Consider the following 22,731-nt stretch of genomic DNA (forward strand, 5'->3'; position numbering starts at 1 on the left):
ATTCCTTATCTTGAAGTCTGATATGAAGAAAAATAAAGGAATTAGAATGAACAGGACAGTCTGGCATTTAGTAAAAACAAACAGAAACATGTTTAGAGTTGTGTCTTTAAATAAATCATTTTGCTGAATCTAAGTCTACTCATTTATAATAGCTGGAGCTTTATTAAATTGCTTCTTAATTTTTTTCAGGGTTACTTATGATTCTATCCCATAAGGAAATATTGAAAAAGCATTTAGACTCCCAAAAATTTTAGTCTGTTTCTATGGTGCCCACCTCAATAGAAAGAAAGGTGATACCAGAATGAGGGACACTGATGGCAAGTGAAAAGAATTTGCAAAGTTAAATTTAAGCTATGGTCTCAACTCTTCTTATTTAGACATGAAAGAAATAAATTACAAGAAGATCTAAGGCAGGGGTTGACCTTCAAGCTGGTGCCATGATACTCTTCAAAGTGCATGGATCCCTGGTTTCTTGTGATGGCTTCTGATGAGCCCTTGGAAGGACACCCCCAGTGAAATCACCTACTCTGAGACCCAGGAAGTCACTTATCACTACTGACTTACTGACTTTGGCAAACTCATTTATCTTTTCTCAGACTGCATATAATTACAACTACATCACATGATTATTGAAAAGAAAATAGGAGATATTGCAAGCAAGATGCTAAATATTGCTTTGAGTGTATAATAAATACTCAAATTATAAAAAAGATAGTAAGATATATATAACAGAAAAAATGATAGATGTAGATTAGGTAAAAGACAGACAGATAGATAGATAGATAGATAGATGATAGGTAATAGATGATAGATATGGAGGTAGATAAGCAATATATTGATAGGCAATTGCTATGTGAGTTTCTTTAAGGGAAGATGTGGACAAATATAGATCATGAAAAAAAATATTTTAGTCAACCAATTTACCTTTCCCCAATTTTAAATATCTGGCTCATTTTATTTAAAATGGCATTTAGGGGCACCTGGGTGGCTCAGTCGGTTGGGCGACCGACTTTGGCTCAGGTCATGATCTCACGGTCGTGAGTTTGAGCCCTGCATCGGGCTCTGTGCTGACAGCTCAGAGCCTGAAGCCTGTTTCAGATTCTGTGTCTCCTCTCTCTCTGACCCTCCTCTGTTCATGCTCTGTCTCTCTCTGTCTCAAAAATAAATAAACGTAAAAAATAAAAAAAAAATTTAAATGGAATTTAAATGTAAATGTAAATGGATGGTTTAACATTTCCTTTGATAAATTACTGGCCCATAAATTTTCACAATTTCTCATATGCTGCTCAGAAACTATCAATATATTTGCCACAATGCATGAGTGCTTTCAACAAATGATGTTAAGCCCAGACTTTTCATTACTGAATATAACATTAGTCTATCACGTCCCAAGTATCTTATGCAGTGTGATTTCATGAAAATATTTACACATAAAGTGAAACTGAATTAAATTTAAATTATGTGAACTAGTCCCCATTCAAGTGCTCAAGACCCATATGTGACTGGTAGTCAATATGCTGAACAACAGAAATTATAGACATTTCTATCACTGCAGAAAGTTGCATTGGTTAGAATTCTCATGGAACTGTCTGCTTCTTCTTTTCAGAACACCAACTAAAAAACATTTTCTCAAGGAAAGATTGTCTATTGTAAACAGTTTTCATCATGAGTATAATTAAAAACACGGCACTTCCAAATGGAATTTAGAAACTCAATTATAGTGCTTATTCAGAGATACCCATCTTCTGCAAAATTTAAGATGATATTGAAGCAGAATTGAATGATAAGGTGTTGAGTTAGATGACATAATCTCTAATATTCTTAGCACTCATATGATTCTACCAGACTTAAATTTTCTAACTAATCTACTAATTATGAGGAAATTCAAAGAAAAAGAAAAAAAAATCTTACAAAACTAATTGAACTTACCAAAAATATTTTAATCTTTCAGCTTTAGAAACTCTGTGTACTTTTCCATGTTTTTTATTGGTGAAAAAGAGTTTCCGTTAATAATTATGTGATATACAGAGTTATTATATTAATAGTATGTATATAAAGATAACTCCAGGTAAAATAATTGAAGGCAAATTTTATCTATTAATGTACAAGGAGCAGAATAACAAACTAATGAACAGTTTTAACATATTTAATACTTTTCCTCTAAGAGGACAAGTTTGTACAGAAGGGATGTCTATATATATACACACACTTGACATTGGCCTCTAAGGAGATCTATGACAGCTTCAATGTTATACAGTAACTTAGGACACTGTCTCTCAAGGGAATTTACACTTTCCCATGATTTCTGTATCTCCCTAAAGTGTATAATTAACTAAAATGCTATTAATAATTTAAGAAAACATCAAACAAAAGACGGGGAGATTTTTGAAATTCAGTAGCATATAATAGGAACAATAACTGAAGATAAATCTGTTCAAAAGAAAAGTGAATTAACTAAGTGATAAATATTTAAAGGTTTCTAGGCATGTTACAAACTTTGTCTTTTTTTTTTTTTTTAAGTTTAGTTATTTATTGTGAGGGGGGGAGAGGAAGAGAAAGAGAGAGAGAGAGAAAATCCCAAGCAGGTTCTCCACTGTCAGGGCAGAGCCCAGGGCTCTCCATCCCATGACCTATGAGATCATGACCTGGACAGAAATCAAGACGTGGTTGCTCAACCAACTGAGCCACCCAGGTTCCCCCAAACTTTGTCTTTATGCAGATGTTCAAGGTAAGGACACTGACAAATGTTACTACTTTAAAAGCAATGTACGCACACACAGTAAACAAGCAAATTTCTGATGGTTAGGACACCTATCTCTATTCTTGGTTTAACATGCAGAATGATTTGGAAGAAATCCTGCTTGAAATCCGGCTTAGAGTCAGTGCTTACACTCACCAAACTAATGTTTACTGATGGATGATATACTCTAGGCATTATGGTACACACTAGAGATGAGGGGTTATCAAAAATAATGGAATATTCGTTTTAAGAAAGATTGGAGAATAAACATCTTCCCAAAGACACTTACATCAGAATATCTAGATATCTGTTCAAAAAAAGTAGATAATCATGGAGGGAAATAGGAGGATGCTAAAAATCAGACTGATAAGGGAAAATTGGTAGCATGTCTTTTCTGAGGGCTTTTGTCAATCTCTGTAACTGGAATCTGGATTTTAATAAGCCTGCTGCGGAAAACCACTGAAAATTGGAGAACACACATGTGACAGATGTTTTCAGATATTTGATGATTGGCGGCTCATTACTGTGATCTGTAAGGGGGCACGTTTACTGGATCCTGACACGGGGTGGTGGTTGGGAACACAAGGAGAACACAATAGTCACACTGAAAGGAAAAGACAAAATCAGATCAGGAAGGGCTGGGGTGCCTGAAATGTGGGAGCTTAGTCCTGGAGTAGAAAGACCTAAGCAAAGTGATCAAGATGTTGACATGACGTTTGAGACTTTGGATGACTTCCAAAGTGCACATATTAAGAGAAGACCCCATAAGTCCAGATCAGGAACAACTACCAGGGAGAAAGAAATCATCAGGAATCTGTATGATGAAAACTACTGATTCACACAAGATATATCAGATATATTTAAATTCTGTCAACACTTAGTGAGGAAATTTATTGACTATATAGGGCTTCCAGTGGAGATAGCAAAAGAGAAAAGAACTCACCCCAGAGGAAAAGATTCACTAGACTCCATTTTAACACAGCTCAATATTAACTTTCAACAGGATTAAGTAGAATGTCAAGTAAATAAAAGTAAACAAACTCCTTGCCAAAAGAAAACTCAACACTGTTTAAAGAAAGATGTAACAATTCTCTACTCAACTGCAGAATGTTTGAAAGGTTTAGCATCTAAAGTTATATTTCTCTGCAGGTTGAAAAAACAGGAAAATGTTATCCATAATCCCAGGAAAAGCAAATCATCGGTATTAGACCTAGAAATAACAGAGATAATAGAAATAGCAGATTAGGACTTTAAAACAATTGCAAATATTTGCAAGAATTTAAAGGAAAACATGGATATTAAAAAGAGAAACAGGAATTATGATAGAGAACCTAAATGAGTTACTAGGGGCAGGAGGTAATATCAGTCATAAGCATTTTATTATTCTTTTTTTTAAGTTTATTTATTTATTTTGAGAGAGAGAGAGAGAGAGAGAGAGAGACCACAAGCAGGGGAGGGGCAGAGAGAGGGAGAGAGAGAATCTCAAGCAGGAGAGAAAGAACGCCAACCAGGCTCTCAGTACAGAGCCAGACATAGGGCTCAAGCTCATAAACTTTGAGATCATGACCTGAGCTGAAATCAAGCTTCAGGCGCTTAACTGACTGAGCCACTCAGGCATCTCTTATTCATTATTTTTTTTACAGCAAACTAGATACTGCACAAAAGAACAATTAGTGAATTTGAGAACAAGACAATAGATTTTACTCTTAATGAGTACAGTTCATGGGAATCAAAGATTGGTAGGATCTCAGCTCAGGAAACATTATACTTGAGGCAATCATTATGGCAATACATTGCATTACAATCATGGTTACAGGTTTGCCATATGAAAGGTCAAGGCATGTATATCAGTCATTTAAAGATGAGGCTTTAATTTCAAATCTTCTACTTGTCAGCCATGTGACTTTCGGCAAGTCATCTGAGTTTGGTGTCCTTTGAATATGGAAATAGTAATATCTATCTTACTGAGGTTAAATGATGTATTTTAACCCAGTGCCTACTGATATGCTTGTATTCTAATAATAAAGTCCAAGAAAAATTCTTGTCCAATTATGATGTTATTGTCAAATGTATCCATGATTTTTGGAGCTATTCCAGTTTTACTGGGATAAAGCTGATGTCAAACTATTTTCCATTGTTACTTTCATCACTGACTCTGAATGAGTGTATTTATATCCTGTAGGTCTCCATGGAGCTGTACATTATCATTTACGTTGTTTTGTTCCTTTCCTTGAATTGTCCCTTACATTTTTTCACTAGGGAATATGTAGGATATCCTCGATAATTAGTAGGTACCACAAAGCAACTTCAAAATATCTCTCAGATGATTTGGGCACTTTCATCTGAATGAATTACATGTAACTTCCTCAGGGAGCATTGCAAAGAAGAGGAGAAACATAAATTCTCCCTGCCCAAAGGAAGAGTAAGAGTAATTTAGGAGAAGAAAATCCAGTCTATTAAAGGTGAGTAGATAGGACTTGTTAATTTTGATTATCACTTGGATGCTGGTAATTTCTCATGATTCCTGGCTTCTGATCATGGACACTCCCATGGTCACTGACAGCAGATTCTTTCCAACACACCACAAAAATTCATTATACTTTTTGTTAACCGGGGTTCCGGGGAGGAGAATTGTCTTTTTAGGGCACTAAATCCTATGAATTGACTATGTGTCATAGATCCATTTGATCTGTGAGAGTTGATAGTGGAATTTGGATATTACAAGTGAAGAGGAAGCCAAAAGCATCTGAAAAAATCAATATTGGTCTCATCAACTAGAAACTGTTAAGGTTAGGATTTCTATATAAACTACAGAATGCCCAGTTACATATGGATTTCATATTAACAACAAATAATTTGTAATATGTGTCCTATGTAATATTTAATAATATTCTTTAGTATGAATGTATCCAATGAAATATTTGAAAAAGAATATTTTAAGATATATTATTACCCATGCAATATTTTATAAACTACAAATAATTTTAATATAAGGACTCCAAGGCATGAGCTTGTAAATATTTTAGTTGTTTGTTTTTTTGGTTTTTTTCCCTGACTGATTTGCTTCCTACTTGATTTCTTTATTCAGAATGGGATTTATAAACTGATTGAATAGCCTGGAAAATAAATAGAATGACTTTTAAGAATTATGGAGAAAGCCCTGAACCCCAAATAATTCCTACGTCATATTAACATGTCTGAAGATTGAAAAGTCATTTTCAATATGTCATTTTTTATATCCTGTTTTAATGGTTAGCCCTAAATGGAAGTATTTTAAATGTATGCATCAAGATGTTCAAAACTGGGGCGCCTGGGTGGCTCAGTAGGCTAAGCATCTGACTTTGGCTCAGGTCACCATCTGGCGGTTTGTGGGTTGGAGCCCCGCGTTGGGCTCTGTGCTGACAGCTCAGGGCCTGGAGCCTGCTTCAGATTCTGTGTCTCTCCATCTCTGGGCCCCTCCCCTGCTCATGCTCCGTGTCTCTCTGTCTCTCAATAATAAATAAACGTTAAAAAAAAATTAAAAAAAAAAAGATGTTCAAAACTGATCAGATATCCTTTTCAAAATAAGAATGGATAGGGTGTTAATATCTCTTTAAGACCATAATAGCCATTCTTTTTGATAAATACTCAGAAGCAGGGTTCCTAGATCATATGGGGAATTGCTAATCAACAGGTATAAAGTTTCAGTTATGTGAGATGAGTAAGATCTAGAGATGTGTCATACAACATCATGCCTAGTTAACAATGCTGTGTTGTAGAGTTAAAAATCTTTTAACAATGTAGATCTCATGTCAATTATTTTTATAATAAAATAAAAATTAAAAGAGAAAAAAAACAGGGCGAAAGAATCCAGATATCTTCATAGAGAGGTAAAAACTGACACTGAAAGTGGAGAGAAACTCAATAAACATTAGACTAGTTCTTAGCAATACTTTGACGACTTCAAAGTGGTGGGATTGGTACCAGAATTCTGAATCCCTTTGTTAAGCCGGTGCATTTTCCGTTCTGCGGGAAAACCCATGACAGCAGGTCCGGCGACCCTTGGAGCTTATTCGTGCAAAAGAGGAAGGGCCCTGAAAGCAGGGAGGAACTCAATGGAGAAACAATAGACAATATCATCCAGGAAAATGGGCTGGTATCTCCAGTACTGCCTCTCTTGTCCATGCCCACTCCGGGGATCAAACTGGCTGACTCAACACTAAAAATTATCAGATTCTTAGAAATCTGCCAGCTGCCCCCAGGTAGCTTCAGACTCCAGCTGGCCTGTGGTAGGCTCCCGGGAGTTTCATCTGATAGGTAGAAGTGTCTACCTTAACCCCCTTGGACTGCTAGTTGTACTGACTAAAGCTACACATCTCGTTACGTGAAAGTAATTCTATTCTGTATTTTATCTGACTGAATATGTTCAATTCCAATTCCTTCTCCACTTGAAAATCATGCTAACAGAGTTCCGAACGTTCACTGAAAAACAGTGGGAAAGGAAGGGAATCCAGGTGGGTTGAGCTAAAGCAGTTTCACTGTCTTCAATCACTTTGTTTCACTGACTTCCAATGTAAATTTTATGAAATGAAGGCGACACTTATCAGAAATATTTGCAAATCACAGTGTTGTGCCCTACGTATATCCCTTTGTGGAATTTGAGAAATAAATTGACATAATAAACACTCAAATAAACATGTTAAATGTTTTATAGACCTTATCATATCCACAGTGGAAGAATCAATCTATGCATATAAATAAGCAAAGCAGAGGCAATATAGCATGTAAAATTCAATATTCAAAATCCCTGAATATTGATATAAACTGTATATTTTAGCAGGAGTGGATCCAAACCTTGTGCATTTTGAGGCTTATCCTAATTTGAGATCGTTCTTTAAAAAAAAAAAAAAGAAATAGGGGAGCTTGGGTCGCTCAGTCAGTTACGCGGCAGACTCTTGATTTCAGCTCAGGTCATGAGGTCATGATTTGTGAGTTCAAATCCCACAATGGGCTCTGTGCTGACAGCTTGGAGCCTGCTCCCAATCCTCTGTCTCCCTCTCTCTGACCCTTCCCTGCTTGTACTCTCTCTCTCTCTCTGTCTCGAAAATAAATGAATGTTAAAAAAAAAAATTAAAAGAGAAGAAATAAAACTATGCATGTAAGTTGCAATGTAAATGTGAATATTTATTTACAATGGAAACATAATCTTAAAGTTCAGCTCTAAAACTAATAATCAAAAGCATCATAAAATCTTGGGGTGCCTGGGTGGCTCAATCAGGTAAGCCTGATTTTGGCTCAGGTCATGATCTCAGGGTTTGTGAGTTGGAGTCCCACGTGGGGCTCTGTACTGACAATGCAGAGCCTGCTTAGGATTCTCTCTCTCCCTCTCTCTCTCTGCCCCTCCCCCTCCCTCACTCATGCTGTCTCTGTCTCTGTCTCTATCTCTCTCTGTTTTTCAAAAAAAAGCATCATAATATCCATAAATATGTTCTTATTAATGACATACATCTCAGCATATTGGGTGGTAGGAGTGTTCTTAACAGCTATTCTTACACCAAATGGATGGCACTTTTCAGTGATAAATATCATTGATTTTGAACCATATAGATATATTCAGTAACCATCAAATAAAGTATTGTTTACTCAACCTCTCTCTAACTGGATCCCACAAATGTCCTCAGACATGACAAACTATCTTGACATTAGCTGAAGGATGATGGAGAAGTTGGAAGGGAGAGAGAAAATGAGCTTAATTGATCAAGGTTAAAATATTTTACATTTGCGACATTTACAAAGATATATTACTTTGTTAGTTCATGCCTAAAGCCTCATTCATGGCCTTGAAAATGCAAATGAGGAACCTAAATCTTAAACTGCATTACCTCCAGATTATTTCTGCTTCTTTCATTAAGAATATCAAAATTTCACTGGAATTATCATACAAAAATGGAAGTGTACAAAAGGAAAATTGATACCATTGTGTAGATGAAATAAAGTCTAATAAATCTGTATTAATGCTTGTATGGCTTTTTACTTTTTTTATGAATAGACTTTTATTTTATTTCGTTTTTTAAATATAAAATTTATTGTCAGATTGGTTTCCATACAACACCCAGTGCTCATCCCAACAGGAGCCCTCCTCAATGCCCATCACCCACTTTCCCCTCCCTCCACCCCCCACCAACCCTCAGTTTGTTCTCAGTTTTTAAGAGTCTCTTATGCTTTGGCTCTCTCCCACTTTAACCTCTTTTTTCTTTCCTTCCCTTCCCCCATGGGTTTCTATTAATTTTCTCAGGATCCACATAAGAGTGAAAACATATGGTATCTGTCTTTCTCTGTATGGCTTATTTCACTTAGCATCACACTCTCCAGTTCCATCCACGTTGCTACAAAAGGCCAGATTTCATTCTTTCTCATTGCCAAGTAGTATTCCCTTGTATATATAAACCACATCTTCTTTATCCATTCGTCAGTTGATGGACATTTAGGCTCTTTCCATAATTTGGCTATTGTTGAGAGTGCTGCTATAAACATTGGGGAACAAGTGCCCCTATGCATCAGCGCTCCTGTATCCCTTGGGTAGATTCCTAGCAGGGCTATTGCTGGGTCATAGGGTGGATCTATTTTTAATTTTTTGAGGAACCTTCACACTGTTTTCCAGAGCAGCTGCACCAGTTTGCATTCCCACCAACAGTGCTGGAGGGTTCCAGTTTCTCCACACCCTCACCAGCACCTATAGTCTCCTGATTTGTTCATTTTAGCACCATTTGTTAAAGAGACTGTCCTTTTTCCTTTGGATGTTCTTTCCTGCTTTGTCAAAGATTAGTTGGCCATACTTTTGTGGGTCCAATTCTGGAGTCTCTATTCTATTCCATTGGTCTATGTGTCTGTTTTTGTGCCAATACCATGCTGTCTTGATGATGACAGCTTTGTAGTAGAGGCTAAAGTCTGGGATTGTGACGCCTCCTGCTTTGGTCTTCTTCAATATTACTTTGGCGATTCGGGGACTTTTGTGGTTCCATACAAATTTTAGGATTGCTTGTTCTAGGTTCGAGAAGAATGCTGGTGCAATTTTGACTAGGATTGCATTGAATGTGTAGATAGCTTTGGGTAGTATTGACATTTTAACAATATTTATTCTCCCAATCCAAGAGCACAGAATGTTTTTCCATTTCTTTATATCTTCTTCAATTTCCTTCATAAGCTTTCTATAGTTTTCAGCATACAGAACCTGTACATCTTTGGTTAGATTTATTCCTAGGTATTTTATGCTGCTTGGTGCAATTGTGAATGGGATCAGTTTCTTTATTTGTCTTTCTGTTGCTTCATTATTAGTGTATAAGAACGCAACTGATTTCTGTACATTGATTTTTTATCCTGCAACTTTGCTGAATTTATGTATCAGTTCTAGGAGACTCTTGGTGGAGTCTATTTGGTTTTCCATGTATAATATCATGTTATCTGCAAAAAGTGAAAGCCTGATTTCATCTTTGCCAACTTTAATGCCTTTGATTTCCTTTTGTTGTCTGATTGCTGATGCTAGAACCTCCAACACTATGTTAAACAACAGCAGTGAGAGTGGACATCCCTGTCGTGTTCCGGATCTCAGGAGGAAAGCTCTCAGTTTTTCCCCACTGAGGATGATATTAGCTATGGGCTTCTCATAAATGGCTTTTATGATGTTTAAGTATGTTCCTTCTATCCCAACTTTCTTGAGAGTTTTTATTAAGAAGTGATGCTGAATTTTGTCAAATGCTTTTTCTGCATCGATTGACAGGATCATATGGTTCTTATCTTTTCTTTTGTTAAGGTGATATATCACATTGATTGATTTGCAAATATTGAACCAGCTCTGCAGCCCAAGGATGAATCCCACTTGATCATGGTGAATAATTCTTTTTATATGCTGTTGAATTTGATTTGTTAGTATCTTGTTGAGAATTTTTGCATCCATGTTCATCAGAGATATTGGCCTTTAGTTCTCTCTTTTTGCTGGGTCTGGTTTGGGAATCAAAGTATGCTTGCATCATAGAATGAGTCTGGAAGTTTTCCTTCCCTTTCTATTTTTTGGAAAAGCTTGAGAAGGATAGGTATTATCTCTGCTTTAAATGTCTGCTAGAATTCTGCAGGGAAGCCATCTGGTCCTGGACTCTTATTTGTTGGGAGATTTTTGATAACTGATTCAATTTCTTCACTGGTTATGGGTCTTTTCAAATTTTCTATCTTTCTATTTGAGTTTTGGAAGTGTGTGGGTGCTTAGGAATTTGTCTATTTCTTCCAGGTTGTCCAGTTTGTTGGCATATAATCTTTCATAGTATTCCTTGATAATTGCTTGTATTTCTGAGAGATTGGTTGTAATAATTCCATTTTCATTCATGATTTTATCTATTTGGGTCATCTCCCTTTTCTTTTTGAGAAGCCTGGCTAGAGGTTTATCAATTTTGTCTATTTTTTCAAAAAACCAACTCTTGGTTTTGTTGATCTGCTCTACAGTTTTTTTAGATTCGATATTGTTTATTTCTGCTCTGATCTTTATTATTTCTCTTCTTCTGCTGGGTTTAGGCTGCCTTTGCTGTTCTGCTTCTATTTCCTTTAGGTGTGCTGTTAGATTTTGTATTTGGGATTTTTCTTGTTTCTTGAGAAACGCCTGGATTGCAATGCATTTTTCTCTCAGGACTGCCTTTGCTGCATACCAAAGCATTTGGATTGTTGTATTTTCATTTTCATGTTTTCCATATATTGTTTAATTTCTTCTCTAATTACCTGGTTGACCCATTCATTTTTTAGTAGGGTATTACTTAATCTCCATGTTTTTGGAGGTTTTCCAGACTTTTTCCTGTGGTTGATTTCAAGTTTCATAGCATTGTGGTCTGAAAGTGTGCATGGTATGATCTCAATTCTTTTATACTTATGAAGGTCTGTTTTGTGACCCAGTATGTGATCTATCTTGGAGGATGTTCCATGTGCCCTCGAGAAGAAAGTATATTTTGTTGCTTTGGGATGCAGAGTTCTAAATATATCTGTCAAGTCCATCTGATCCAATGTATCATTCAGGGCCCTGGTTTCTTTATTGATCCTGTGTCTAGATAATCTATCCATTGTTGTAAGTGGGGCATTAAAGTCCCCTGCAGTTACCACATTCTTATCAACAAGGTTGCTTATGTTTGTGAGTAATTGTTTTATATATTTGGGGACTCCTGTATTCGGTGCATATACATTTATAATTGTTAGCTCTTCCTGATGGATAGACCTGTGATTATTATATAATGCCCTTCTTCATCTCTTGTTACAGCCTTTTAATTTAAAGTCTAGTTTGTCTGCTATAAGTATGTCTACTCCAGCTTTCTTTTGACTTCCAGGAGCATGATAGATAGTTCTCCATCCCCTCACTTTCAATCTGAAGGTGTCCTCAGGCCTAAAATGAGACTCTTGTAGACAGCAAATAGATGGGTCTTGTTTTTTTAATCCATTCTGATACCCTATGTCTTCTGGTTGGAGCATTTAGTCCACTTACATTCAGTACTATTATTGAAAGATGTGGGTTTAGAGTCATTGTGATGTCTATATGTTTCATGCTTGTAGTGATGTCTCTGGTACTTTGTAGTCCTTGCAACATTTCACTCATAGAGTCCCCTTTAGGATCTCTTGTAGGGCTGGTTTACTGGTGATGAATTCCTTCAGTTTTTGCTTGTTTGGGAGAAGCTTTATCTCTCCTTCTATTCTGAATGACAGACTTGCTGGGTAAAAGATTCTTGGCTGCATATTTTTCCTGTTCATCACATTGAAGATTTCCTGCCATTCCTTTCTGGCCTGCCAAGTTTCAGTAGATAGGTCTGCCACTCGTCTTATGTGTCTACCTTTGTATGTTAGGGCTTGTTTATCCCTAGCTGCTTTCAGAATTCTCTCTATCATTGTATTTTGCCAGTTTCACCCTGATATGTCATGCAGAAGATCAATTCAAGTTACATCTGAAGGGAGTTCTCTGTTCCCTCTTGGATATCAATGCCTGTTTCCTTCCCCAGATCAGGAACTTCTCAGCTATGATTTGTTCAAGTACACCTTCAGCCCCTTTACCTCTCTTCTTCTTCTTCTGGAATTCCTATGATATGGATATTATTCCGTTTGATTGCATCACTTAGTTCTCTAATTCTCCCCTCATACTCATGGATTTTTTTATCTCTCTTTTTCTCAGCTTCCCCTTTTTCCATAATTTTATCTTGTAATTCACCTATTCTCTCCTCTACCTCTTCAATCCGTGCTATGGCCGCCTCCATTTTATTTTGCACCTCATTTATAGCATTTTTTAATTCCTCATGACTATTTTTGAGTCCCTTGATCTCTGTAGCAATAGATTCTCTGCTGTTCTCTATACTTTTTATCAAGCCCAGCGATTAATTTTATGACTATTATTCTAAGTTCTTGTTCTGTTGTATTTCTTAAATCAGTTTTGATCAATCTTTTAGCTGTTGCTACTTCCTGGAGTTTCTTTTGAGGATAATTCTTCCATTTTGTCCTTTGGGTAGTCCCTGTGGTAGCTCCAACTTGAAGGGCACTTCTCCTGTGCTGTCTGGAGTAACTTGAGTTGGTGAGTGGGGCCGCAGTCAGACCTGATGTCTGCCCCTAGCCCATCACTGGGGCCACTGTCAGACTGGTGTGTACCTTATTTTCTCCTCTCCCAGGGGCAGGACTCACTGTGGAGTGGTGTGGCCCTTGTCTGGGCTGCTTGCACACTGCCAGGCTTATGGTGCTGCTTAGATGGGATTTGGCCAAGGGCATATTAGACGGGGTGGTTCCACATGTTGCACAGGGGATGGTGGGGCAGGCTTAGCTAGCTTTGCCCTTGGTGGTCCTCTGTGGGAGGGACCCTGCAGCCCTGGGAGGGAGGCATGCCCATCGGAGGCATGGATCCACAGAAGCACAGCATTGGGCGTTTGCAGGGTGCAAGCAAGTTCGGTGAAGGGAACTGGTTCCCTTTAGAATTACGCTGAGGGATGGGAGAGGGAAATGGCACTTGCCAGTGCCTTTGTTCCCCTGCTGAGCTCTGTCCTTCTGGGGTTCAACAACTCTCCCTGCCGGTGTCCTCTCACCCTCCCCACTCTCTGAGAGCAGAGCTGTTGACTTTTAACATTCCAGATGTTAAGTCCCGCTGGCTGTCATAACTCACAGAATCGGGCCTCTCCTCTCTGCAAGCCAGACTTCAGGGGCTCTGCCTTGCCCAGTGGGATGCCCCTCCACTGTCCTAGCTCCCTCCCGCCAGTCCGTGTAACACTCACCACCTTTCTGCCCTTCCTACCCTCTTCGGTAGGCCTCTTGTCTATGCTTGGCTCCAGAGATTCCGTTCTGCTAGTCTTCTGGTGGTTTTCTGGGTTATCTAGGCCAACGTGGGTGGAATCTAAGTGACCAGCAGGACGCAGTGAGCCCAGCATCCTCCTACACCAACATCTTTGCCAATCTTGTGTGGCTTTTTAAAAATCAATGGGTATGTTCCAAATATTGTTGGCTCTATTTAAAGTTTAATCGGCTATCCCAGTACATTTGTTTCATGTGGATCTCTCGCTGAGAAGTAGATAATTCCATCATTTGTTTTAGTTTCAAAATAAGACGTGGAAATTCTTCTTCTATCCCCACTACAAAGAAATATTTACATTGTGTCTACAGATATTGTAATTTATTTAAATGAACTACATGAAAGCTAATAGCAACCTCTCTGTGTCTTCTCAGAAGAGCTAACTGGAGTACATGGGCCAACAGAATCTAACATCACTGACGGAGTTCATTCTGATGGGAGTCACAAGGCAGCCTGAGCTACAGGTTCCCCTTTTTGGGGTCTTCCTCATCATCTATACAGTCACAGTGGTGGGCAACCTGGGCATGATCATCTTGACCCAGGTTGACTCCCGCCTACATACACCTATGTATTTTTTTATCAAACATCTGGCTTTCATTGATCTTGGTAATTCTACTGTCATTTGTCCCAAGATGCTGGTAAATTTTGTTGTGGATCAAAATGCCATTTCTTATTATGCATGTGCCACACAGTTGGCTTTCTTCCTTATGTTCATCATTAGTGAATTTTTCATCTTGTCGGCCATGGCCTATGACCGCTATTTGGCCATCTGTAACCCTCTGCTCTACAATGTCATTATGTCGCAGAGACTTTGTCACATGCTAGTGGGCATTCCATACCTCTACAGTACCTTTCAGGCTCTAATGTTCACTATTAAAATTTTTACATTGACCTTCTGTGGTTCTAATGTCATCAGTCATTTCTACTGTGATGATGTTGCCTTGTTACTTATGCTCTGCTCAAATGCACAAGAAATAGAATTGTTGATCATACTATTTTCAGCATTTAATTTGATCTCTTCCCTGCTGGTAGTCCTCGTGTCTTACATACTAATTCTGATATCCATATTTCAAATGCATTCTGCAGAGGGTAGGAAAAAAGCTTTCTCCACGTGTGGGTCTCATTTGACAGTGGTGATTGTGTTCTATGGATCTCTACTATTTATGTACATGCAGCCCAAATCTGCCCACTCCTTTGATACTGATAAAATGGCTTCTGTGTTTTACACATTAGTGATCCCCATGCTAAACCCCTTGATCTACAGCTTAAGAAACAAAGAGGTAAAAATTGCCTTCCACAGGGTCTTTAAGAATCAGCACAAACTTTGTATCTAATATTCAATATGGAATAATGTTCTAATAAACAATGATAAAGGCAAATGTCACTTGATAATGTATCTAATTCCTTTTGACTCCAGAACAAAGACTAATTATCATGTACAAATCAATCTCTTCTATTTAACCAATATACTTATATATATTCAGTTCATATTTTGGATCTTAATTAAATGCACTCACCTAAAATATTCCTTGCTTTTGATTCAAAGTTTATTTTAGTTATCCCATAGAACTTTACATTATTCCCACTGGAAACCTTATTAAATGCTGCATCAGTAAACTAAGTGTGTGTTTGTTTCTTTCAAGTTTTTTTTTTGGGGGGGGGTGAAGGGGATAAGGGGTAGGTATCTTTGCAATCTTATTTACTCTGTATTTTCTGAACCCACAACAAAGTATAAACAAAGTGAATCTTTTGCAGATAATGTATAGTTGGATCATGATTTCTTAAAAATCAATTCCCCCAATTCCTACCTTTGGAGAATTGAATTTATTTACATTTAAAGTAATTACATTACAAGGTCTTCTTGAGTTTATGGCTCAACACTAACTTAGGAATGTTTATAGTGAAAGTACACAAGTGATTAAAAGAATGAGCATGGAATTATGAGCTGAACAATTCCAGGGTCACATAAGGCAGGAAGACATGAAAATTTCTGAAAGCCAGAGTGTAGAATCCATGTTTAACACCTAGGCATCCAGTAGAGATCTGAGGTAAAAACTACTTCAGATTCCTGTTCGTATAGTTTGAAAACAAATCTCAAAAAAAGCCAAGTAATACTTGTTTATACCATTATGAACATTGTTTAACAGTGTTTATAACTTAGCATTATCTTAGGAAGATAAAAAATATATAGTCTTCATTAACAGACAATTCACAATATTCAGCATCCAATCACAAGTACTAGATATAAGTGAAGGCATGTGAAGAAAGAAACATGTGATCCTACCCAGGAAATAATTAAAATAGGTTCTAAAATGACAGTGATGATAGAATTACCAGGCAAGGACTTTATAACATATTAAACATATGAAAACATATGCTCAATGTATTGAAAATTTTAATAAAAACACTCACCTTTTGAGGACACAAATGAAAGATTTAAAGATGACCCAAGGGAACTTCTATAAATTAAAATACAATATTACACACAAACACACATAAATTGGACGAAAGTAACAACAGCTGAAAAAGAAGTAACTTCACTTAAGCATATCACAATAGAGGCTACCCAAAATGAAGCCAGAGGGAAAACAAAAATTAAATAAACACTTTGAAAATTGTCTAAATGATCTCCAGAACAATAACAAGCTGTATACTATACATTTAAATGTAGGTCTAAGTAGAAAAAAGAGAGAATGTGGAACAGAAAAACCATTGCAAGAGATGTTGGCCAGAATGGTTTTTTTTTCCAAATTCATTAAAAAACATTAACTAGAATCTGAAAGATTTAAGAAGCTAAAAATATTCTAAGCAGGGTAAACAGAAAGGAAAGTATACCCACATTTCAATCAAATTTCCAAAACCCAATGATAATGAGAAATCCTTAAAAACAGAGATGAAAGATACTTCATGAACAGGGAAAGAAAAGATTTACCACTGATACATTGGCAGAAACAATATAAGTCGCAAAACATTGCCTTATGTTAGCCCATAATTATATATCTAGTGAAAGTATCTTTGGATAATGGATGCTGTACTATCCAATATCACATTATCTTTTTATAGGAAGTCATTCATTCATTTACCCTTGCATAGTTGTGTGTGTGTGTGTGTGTGTGTGTGCATGTGAGAGAGAGAGAGAGAGAGAGAGTATGTGTGTAATATGACTAATATGTGCATGAACTGAAATGCTGAGCATATTTATGATTCCCAGTGTTTAATGATATTGTATAATTTATTCATTTAGACACCCATACAAGACACTTCTGATCTTTCTCAATGGGATACTCCAGGAATAATTTCAGAGACCCATGGTACTCTCACTCAAGTAATTACATGCATTTTTTTTTTAAATTCTGGAGTCGGATTAAAACTTTAACAGAATGAGTCTCAAGGGGGCAGGGAAATGTTTAAATACATTCTGCAGCAACCGGTGAGGATGAAAACAATAGAAAGTCAAAGTTGATTCTCCAGTAAGGTAAGTAGAAAACACTGGTCTTGGAAAATGTCAGGACGTACAGCTTAAACTGGGTCATCACCAAAGTCTTGAAGGGCATTATGCTCTGCAAAATTGCTTTTTCCTTTGCAATATACTTTTCTGCCATCAATAGGATTAATGTGTAGGAGAGATCTATTATATACTCTCTGGAACTCTGAGCTGTGCTATTAGATCACCTTTGTTGTCAAATAACTGCTTTTGTCGTTTGTTTTAACAAGAATCTTCCTGTATCCTTATTTACCTCATGTTCCTCTTGTTCAACTATTCATTTCCTACTGACTCAGGGTGACCTTAATAGAGAGAAAGACTCCCATTGTGTTTATGAGAATATATTCTGAAGAAAGAATAACTTTTTTTTTAATTTTGACCCCACCACTTATTATCTGAGTGACCTTAGTCATTTCCTTGACGTTCACATGGATACGGTCCTACCATCGATTTTCTAGAATTACTGTATGCATCATATGAGTTAATCTATGTAAAGTGCTCAGAAAAGTGTCAGGCACGTAATGAGTTCCCCATCAGTGCTTGATATCCATTTGTATTCTTCTTTCCACTGGGCCTCTTTAGATGTATCTCCATGAAGAATTCATAAATAATTAGATTGGCCAAATCCCTTTTAGTGCAAAAGGAGTGTATGATCGGAGGATTGTTAGTATAAGTGATTCGCCAGGCAGAAATAACAGATGTGGCAAACGTGGACATGATACAAATAACAATATTCTGAAATTAATATAGTACAGCATTAGATTTTGTAGAGTGTAAATAGACTGAGCAGTAATGTGAGAATATTGAGATCTATATTTAATGTCAAAGGTTTCCTGAACATCACCTTTTGCATCACTCCGTCAACCATTTGAAAAGTTTTTTTAATGTCTTGTTATTTTAAACAGATATGATCATTGTCAATAAGGTAAATCTTATGGTTGAGGTGTACATGTTTGTTTTCTGGGCTTCAGAATTTTAAAAAGCAGACATATAGGGGTGCCGGGTGGTTCAGTCGGTTAAGCGTCCGCCTTCAGCTCAGGTCATGAGCTCACCTTTCCTGAGTTCGATCCCCAAGTCAGGCTCTGTGCTGACAGCCTCAGAGCCTGCAGCCTGTTCAGATTCTGGGTCTCTCTCTCTCTCTCTCTCTCGCTCTCTGCCCCTTCCCCGCTCATGCTCTGTCTGCCTCTCTCAAAAATAAGTAAACATTGGGGTGCCTGGGTGGCTCAGTCAGTTGAGCATCTGACCTCGGCTCAGGTCATGATCTCAGGGTTTGTGAGTTTGAGCCCCAGGTCAGACTCTGTGCTGACAGCTCAGAGCCTGGAGCCTGCTTCAGATTCTGTGTCTCCCTCTCTTTCTGCCCCTCCCCTGCTCATGCTCTGTCTCTCGCTCAAAAATAAAAACATTAAACATTACGTTTAATAAAACATTAAAAACATTAAAAAATATTTGTAAAATTAAATAAATAAATAAATAAATAAATAAACATTAAAAAATTAAGTTTCCATTACTATGTGTTGTGTGCGGGTCTCAGTCTATCAAAGTGAAGCTATCAATTAGGAATGCCCGGGGACCCATGCTATTCTTGGTCTCAGAGAGGTCGGGGAAAGGACTTGGAGTTCTGCCTTGACTGGGGTCAAGGATGGGATGTTTGCAGTTTCATGGGTTTGCTCGTCATCGGTGAATTTAAAACCTAGGAGGCAGGAATTAAAGCTTGGGAAGGGAAATGCAGGGTACCTCCAGCAGTCAGCCCTCTAGGTCACCCAGGGCCTTCCAAAAGGGGGACTTCATGAGTGCGGTGGTCTGATCTTTCCCTAGTTGTGTACCTGGCAACGTGCTTATCTGAGAGCGATGTTTTTGAAATCGCTGCCTTGGCAATCAAAAGCTTAATCTCAGAGATTTACGTTATAATACATTACAATTAAAAAAGCTGATTGTTAGGCATTTGCACTACAGTGTGAGTGTAGGTGCGTGTAGTTTGGGCCTGAGGGGAAGAGGAGTTTTCATTTATGTTTCAAGGTAAAGAGAGTATATCTCTATCTCATGCACAGTATTTTAAATTCTTTTAAAAGATAGCCTCTCAAATATAATACATAGTGATTTTGTACCTTACACAGGTTACCAAGATGAATCCTATGGAGAAACAGAATCATTCCGCAGTGATTGAGGTGACTGAATTTATTCTCCTGGGGATCACCAGCAACCCTGGGCTGCAAGCACCTCTCCTCGCAATCTTCCTCATCATATATTTGATCACAGTGACAGGCAATCTGGGCATAGTTATCTTGACCCATTTGGACTCCAAGCTAAATACCCCCATGTACTTTTTCCTTAGACATCTGTCAATTACTGATCTTGGTTACTCCACTGTCATCGGCCCAAAAATGATGGTAAACTTTGTGGTGCACAAAAATACAATTTCCTACCATTGGTGTGCCACCCAGCTGGCGGTCTTTGAGATTTTCATCATCACCGAACTGTTCATTCTTTCAGCAATGGCCTATGATCGCTACGTAGCCATCTGCAAACCTCTCCTCTACGTGGTCATCATGGCAGAGAAGGTGCGTTGGGCGCTGGTCCTTATTCCTTATTTCTACAGCACATTTGTGTCGCTCTTTCTCACAATCAAATTATTTAAATTGTCCTTCTGTGGCTCTAACATTATCAGTTATTTTTACTGTGACTGCCTTCCTCTCATATCCATGCTCTGTTCAGACACACATGAATTAGAATTGATCATTTTAAGTTTTTCAGGCTGTAACCTGCTCTCTTCCCTCTTGATTGTTCTCATATCCTACATGTTTATTCTTGTGGCCATCCTCAGAATGAACTCAACCGAGGGGAGATACAAAGCCTTCTCAACCTGTAGTTCCCATTTGACTGTGGTGGTCGTGTTCTATGGGACATTATTGTTTATTTACCTGCAGCCCAAATCCAGCCATACTTTTGATAGTGACAAGATGGCCTCTGTGTTTTACACCTTGGTGATCCCTATGCTGAATCCATTGATCTACAGCTTAAGGAACAAAGAAGTAAAAGATGCTCTGAAGAGAATTTTAACCAACCGATGCAAAATTCCCACTTAATACCATACAGTTCAGTTGCTAAGGTGGGGCCAAAAGTCTTTGTTTAATGCTCTACCAGTTCAATTATAGCATCAAAAAGTAGAAATGTTTTACCTGATTGATTGTGTTCCTCCTTTTTTGGACAAAACTCCTCCTATATCTTCCTGTATTCTTCTCCATTCCAATTGAATAAATGAACGAATGAATTAATTAATATTATAGCCAGATATTTTAAGTTCCAAGTTATGTCCAAGGTCATATTGGAGGTTGTAGGCAAATCATATTGAACTTGGGTTTGTAGAGGTTAAAAAAAAATCTTAGTCAAAATGGAATAAAACTTGCCAGAAAATTACTAATGTGTTTTTTATAGTAGTGATTTTGTATTGATGATAGGTAAGATTGTGTGTGCTAGGCAGGAGGCAAGAGAGTAAGTAAATGTGTGATTATAACACAACATGATCAAATCGTTTCAAGAATCTAGGCTAAATAAGAAAGCATAACACCTCAGAATGATATTATCAGTTGGCTTGAGTTCATATTTTCTATTTCAAGGATACAGGGGTCATCTGGGAAGATTGTTTCATTAAGAACATGAGAAAAATATTGGCTGATTCTTGGTCCCTCTTGACAGGTCCTCATACTGTATAAGTAACTTTGATTTACCATAGGCTCCTGATAAGCTGATTTAGAATCAACAAACTCAAGATCAAGGAGTTATTTGGTCGTCTATCAAAATGACATCAAGATTTTGAAAAATCTATAGCAGTAATAGCAAAGATTAAAGATAAATGAGGCTATTTTTTAAGTTTATTTTTTTTATATTTGAGAGAGAGAGAGAGAGACAGAGACAGAGAGAGAGAGAGAGAGAGAGCGCATGAGTGAAGTTGGGGCAGAGAAACAGGGAGAAAGAGCCAAGCAGGCTCCATGCTCCTGATGCAGGTAGGGTTCAAACATAAACCATGAGGTTATGACCTGAGCCGAGATCAAGAGTAGGATGCTTAACTGACTGAGACACCCAGGTGCCTCTGAGACATGCCTGTCTATTTGGTCCCCTTCCTCAGCCTGTATATACAGTGACGCTTTTGCATGGACTATGCTAACAAGATGCTTCATTCCATTGTGCACTCACTCAGCAAATGGATGGACTCCTTACATTTTTGTATTATCTTTGTTATTTCATGGATATTTTTTAGACTTTTAAAATATGTACACGCCCCCGCTAGTGTTTGTTTCCATCTGCCCTAGTATTAAAAGTTAAAATTGTGGGAAATTAAATCAATATATGAACCATGCCCTCCTTGTGCTAAATCCATGCATTTTGCTTATATTGTCCTCCTTTAATGTATTGTAGTTTCCTTTGTGAAGAGAGTTGATCTCAAATTTTCTCACGACAAATAGAAAAAATAAGTGAGGTGATGGATATGATAATTAGCCTGATGGTAGCGATCATTCCATGAAACATTACAAACATCAAACCATTATGTTTTATACTTTAGTTTTATACAATGTTTTTATCGATTATCTCAATAAAGCTAGACTTTTTAATTTTTTTAAATAAAGTGAACTGACTAAAATAAAACATAAATTCAATACAATAAGATGAACACAAAGTTGTGTTCTCTGATCATATCGATTTTGTTTACCATGTTGGTTTTGGATCTTATCCATCAGCTTATTTGTTGTTATGAGCGCATTTTGTTTTCTAGCCTAACAGTTTATATTGTACTGCACAGTCCTTTTCATTTCCATTGGTATCCACAAAACAAAAAGTAAAGTCAAATAACGTTAATAGCTTTCTCCAATACCATCCATTATATATAGAAAGATATTTTAAAAAATCATAATTCACCATACCTCTGCAACTTACTTTCCTTACTTGACAATTCATCATCAGCATCTTTCTTGGTCAATAACTGTTCAAAAACATTTTGAATATCAGCATACTGTGAAGTACCCATCAGTCACTTTCTCTTTGCCATTCCTTGATTGATGAACATTTGATTATTTGCAGCTTTTTATTTATTTAGCCATTATTTTTTAAAAATCCCTTAAAAAATAGCCTTGTACTCAGGGCTTGATATTGCTATTGCTTCTTATTTCAGAGCAAATATTTAGGGTT

At 37.3% G+C, this 22,731-nt stretch overlaps 2 protein-coding genes across 2 annotated transcripts; both read left to right on the top strand.

Moving 5' to 3' along the window:
• The first annotated feature begins 14,455 nt into the window (after window positions 1-14,455).
• LOC102958274 (olfactory receptor 8K5) lies at window positions 14,456-15,400 on the top strand. Its single transcript, XM_007088822.2, has one exon. The coding sequence runs from the start codon at window positions 14,459-14,461 to the stop codon at window positions 15,398-15,400; it is 942 nt and encodes a 313-aa protein (XP_007088884.1). The 5' UTR covers window positions 14,456-14,458.
• Window positions 15,401-19,673: 4,273 nt separating this feature from the next.
• LOC102958559 (olfactory receptor 8K1) lies at window positions 19,674-20,633 on the top strand. The gene has a single exon (XM_007088823.1). The coding sequence runs from the start codon at window positions 19,674-19,676 to the stop codon at window positions 20,631-20,633; it is 960 nt and encodes a 319-aa protein (XP_007088885.1).
• The last annotated feature ends 2,098 nt before the right edge of the window (window positions 20,634-22,731 follow it).

The sequence above is a fragment of the Panthera tigris genome, chromosome D1, assembly GCF_018350195.1.
Source record: "Panthera tigris isolate Pti1 chromosome D1, P.tigris_Pti1_mat1.1, whole genome shotgun sequence".
NCBI classification, from domain to species: Eukaryota; Metazoa; Chordata; class Mammalia; order Carnivora; family Felidae; genus Panthera; species Panthera tigris.